The sequence below is a fragment of the Otolemur garnettii genome, unplaced genomic scaffold (assembly GCF_000181295.1).
Source record: "Otolemur garnettii isolate 467f Iridium unplaced genomic scaffold, OtoGar3 scaffold00014, whole genome shotgun sequence".
NCBI classification, from domain to species: domain Eukaryota; kingdom Metazoa; phylum Chordata; class Mammalia; order Primates; family Galagidae; genus Otolemur; species Otolemur garnettii.
The window spans coordinates 27409940-27414338 of NW_003852409.1; the positions used below are offsets into that span (position 1 = coordinate 27409940).

Genomic DNA, 4399 nt, shown 5'->3' on the forward strand with positions numbered 1-4399 from the left:
ACATTTTTAATCCTTTCGCCAATGTGGAAGTTGGAATTTGGTCAAAAAGTTTCTGAGTATGTTTACTTTGGTGGTAGAGGATTGTGTTGGTCATTATGGAGGATAGGTTTGAGAATATCATGGAGAGCTGGTTTAGTTATGGCAAATTTCTTCAACATGTGAATGTCACTAAAGTATTTAATTTCTCCATCATAAACGAAACTCAGTTAAGCTGGATACAGAATCCTGGGTTGAAAGTTATTTTGTTTTAGGAGATTAAAAGTCAATGACCACCCTCTTCTAGCTTGAAAGGTTTCAGTAGAGAGACCTGCAGTCATTCTAATATTCTTCTCCTTGTAGGTTATGGTTTTCTTATGTCTGGCTGCTTGCAAAATTTTCTCCTTCATATTAACTTTGGCGAAGGTAATTATAATGTGTCTGGGAGATGTCTTATTTGGGTTGAGTAGAGCTGGGGTTCTGAAACTGTCTGCTATCTGAATTTCAGAATCTCTTGCCATGCCTGGGAAGTTTTCCTTGATTATTTCATGGAGTAGAGCATCTGTGCCTTTCGAAGCAACCTCTTCACATTCAGGAAATCCTATAAGGTGAGTATTAGTTTTCTTCAAATTATCCCAGAGCTCTCTGAGAGAATGATCCATTTTTACTCTCTAATTCTCTTCTTTGAGAATTTGGGAGCGTTCAAAAGCTTTGTCTTCAATGTCAGAAATTCTTTCTTCTGCCTGCTCCATTCTGTTACTGAAGATTCTAGTATATTTCTCAGATCTTTGAGGGCTGCAAGTTCTTGTCCCAATGTGTCAAAATCTTTGGCGATTTTGTCTTTGAATTCATTGCATTCTTGAGACAATTTCTGAAATGCTCCTTGAATTTCTAATTCCAACTTTACCTCCATTCTATTAATCTTATCTTCAATCCAAATTCTGAATTTGATTTCTGACATCTTAGCCATTTGTTTATGAATGGGATCTTCTGGTGTGTCCACCATGTTGTTCCTTGGGGAGTTGATCTACTCTGATTATTCATGTTGCCAGAGTTTTTCCACTGATTCTGCCCCATGATTATTTTACACTGTTTGACTAGATGAGCAGATAAGGTGAAGCTGGGTTGAGGGCTCCTGGAGTAGTGATTAACCAGCCCTTTGCCCAAGAGCTGGGACTGGTGTCTGTACCTTTTCCCCTAGAGCTTTGCAAAGGATCCATACAGTGCTAAGGCCTGAGACACTGGGGACCTGCTTGGTGTGGTGGGGCTAAGTGGCTCTTTCTTGTTTTCAGCTGGTCTCTGTCCAATCCTAGTGAATCAGTAACTCTGGGTTGAAGTCTCAGCTGTGGGTAAATACCAGCAACTAAGTCACCCTGCCCACCACAGGCAACAACTGAAAAAAAATCAAACCTTCCCATAACCATACACTCAGGGTACCACCTTAGATAGTCCTCGGATGATTGTCCCAGTCAGCACCCGGTCTCAAGTAGGGGAGTTCAAAAGATCTCCAGCAACTAGATAGCAGGGGTGTGTTGGCAGCTCGAGTATGACTTGCTCCGGTGCTCCATGGAATCAGAAGGACCCACCCAGCAAATGAATTAGTCTGGGAAGGTTGATGCCTCCTTCCCCACCTTGCACCTCTGTCACACCCCGTCACTGGTAACTCTGCAGGGCTGTGACCCAGTTCCTTCCAATGAACAGATGCTCCAGGGGTTTGTGCCTGCCTGAGTCACAGGGAGATCTATGTCTTCTCAGCTAGGCTGCTGCATTCTGCCACCAGCCAGCAGGGGGAGCTGAAGCCTGGCAACCTCCGGTGCTTAACATAAGCTGGGGTGGTTCACTCAGTTCTAGCCTTGCCCCGATTGATGTTGCTGCCACTTATATTCTTGGAGAATTTGCATTCTGTCCCAGCTATATTCCCCCGCAGGCCAGGCACTGTTTAACTTCACAGAAACTGTGCCTTTGCCTGGAGTGGGCATCTCTGTCTCCACTGCACTGTGTTGGGGTGGGCACAGTCAGAGCTCACATTCAGTTCTCAGTTCCTGCCTCTCATTGGGCTGGTGCTGTTGCCCCACCTGCTTTTGTCTCAGCTATGATCCAATGGGGGCCGGGTGCATCTTAGGCTCACTAAACAGCACTTCTGACTCAGCCCCGCCCTGGGAGTATGCTATCTCTGAGCATGCGTATTCTAGTCTCTGTCCCTGCTGCACTCTGCCCAGGAAGGTACTGCCTCAGGCATACCCTTTGCTCATAAGACCTGCGTTTCCATTCTAGATCTGTTCCTCCAGCAGCTGCCACGGGAGTAGAGGCCTGGCTTTCTCTGGTTGCCAACAAAGGTGGGGAGTGTCTCTCCAAAATATCCCCAGGGGTGTGAGCCCTATTGTTCTTGCTGCTGCCCATGCTGCTCTGTGCCACATGGCACCACTTCTCCCTCTCTGACATGGCTCCCTCGGTCCACAGTCCCTCTCTTTACACCCATGCCACAGAATCAGCACAGACCTGCAAACCCCGCATCTTGTCCACACCTTTCAAGAAAATGCCCAAGAATCTAGACAGGCTTCCAGATCTCAGGTTGAGAGTGGAGGGGAGTGGTGGGAGTTCAGAACTGCAGGTAGAGAATATATACAGTTTTATGCCTGGTGGGAGAGTGCCATGGCACACTAGTGGGTCCTCGTTGGGGAAGGAGTTCTGGTTTTTAGAGGGTCTCTCCCATGGGATAAAATAGGGGGAGAGCTGAACTCTGCTCGTTTGTTTGTAGAAAGTATACTGCAAGCTGTTCTCATGGGGGAGGGGACTCCTGTCTACTTGATGATGGATTTTGTACCTATTGTTTGTTTCTTTGGGGTCCGCAGGTCACCTGAGCAGGGTTGATGTGCGTTCTTCAACATTTTCTCTTGGCTCAGCTCCAAACCATAAGCTTACTTGCTAAACTTCTGTCCTTAACTCTCCTTCTGGACAGGAGCCTCTGTGGAAAGCTGGCTCCATTGGCCATCTTGCCTCTGCCCTCTGGGTCTTTTTATAATCTATTCTGTCTAGCATGAATAAAAAATGCTTGTCTTCCAATTCCTTCCCAACCCAGCTAATTCTTTCTCCTCCTCCAAGACTCAGTTCAAAAACTTTACCTTCTCTAAGAAGCCTTACCTGAGTGTCTTCAGTCCCTAGCCATGGTTCTAATCAATACAGAATAGAAGCCCTTCCCTCTGTACTTCCTGGGCATCTTCTATTATCTCTCACTGTACTATGATGTCTGTGTATGTATCTGTGTTTCCCACTAGACTGAGTTCACAGAATAGGGCCTAGAAGAATGGAAACTCCATAAAGGTTTCTGGGATTAAATGGGGGTATTACTCTACAAATAAGAGAATGAACATTCTGTTGATATATATTTAGGTTAAGTGAAGAGTAAAGCAGTCTTGCTGATTTCTTCCAGGTTAAGTTATCTACAACCTTAAGTGACTGACAAAAATCTTCTGGATCGGAATTGGGTTCACTGCCTGTGAAATCCTTAGGAAGAGTTGAGGGTTCACAAGAAGAGCTTAATTTATTACCTTATACATTTAAGATTTTCAAAACATTCTCACATTCAGGTTCTAAAAGCAGTTTTATAGGAATGAAAGCAAAGATGGCTCCCCCCAGCACATGAAAGGATCAAGGGGAATGGCTCTGGGAAAGACCACAGACAGTGAGACCTGGAACTCACCTGGACTGGCCCAATGCTCTTATTCCGACCTCCAGGCATGCCATCTTCTCTAATAGCTGGAAGGAAAAATAAGTCAAGAAAGTCAGAGCATGCTCACAGAAGATGTCTAAGCACACAGAGAGAACTTATTTGGCCAAAAGCATAAGTGGTAATTAGTGAAGCCAAGATTAAAACATGAGCCTTTCTGGACTCAAAGCATATAGCTCCTTCTACTATTCCAGCCTACTTCATGGGCATCAATATTTTGGGGCTCTCAAGGCATGGGGTACATACTATATGTATCACATATGTATAAATACAAACTGTGTATGTTCAGTATGCTCAACAAAGGTGACAGCATTGTTAACTAGCCCCACAATTAAAGTGTCTCACCAGGATGATGCATCTGAAGGCTCTGGTAAATTCTAGGAGAGGAATAGAGAGAATGTTTCTATTTTTAAATCAACTATTTTTTTATTCCCAGCCTAAGATTAGATCTGACTTGTGGAATTGGGAGAATAGGTTTTTGTTTTTGCTTTTTCCATTAACCGGAATTTTGACCTCACTGATTCCTCCACACAAAGTTAGTCAAGCAGAGTTCCTTCTGCAGTTGAAGGAGGTTACTTAGCTTTTTATAACAATAAAAGATATCGGCTCGGCGCCTATGGCTCAACCGGCTAAGGCGCCAGCCACGTACGCCTAAGGTGGCGGGTTCGAATCCCCAGCCCGGACCCGCCAAACAAC

General features: G+C 44.9%; 1 protein-coding gene across 2 annotated transcripts in view; it reads right to left on the minus strand.

Annotated features, from left to right (window-relative positions):
* NR6A1 (nuclear receptor subfamily 6 group A member 1) overlaps positions 1-4399 on the minus strand; it is a 65995-nt gene that overhangs the window by 21783 nt on the left and 39813 nt on the right. For both annotated transcript variants that reach the window (XM_023510543.1, XM_023510542.1), the window contains exon 3: positions 3677-3732. In XM_023510543.1, coding sequence (XP_023366311.1) covers positions 3677-3732 — 56 coding nt within the window. The remainder of the gene's footprint in view (positions 1-3676; positions 3733-4399) is intronic.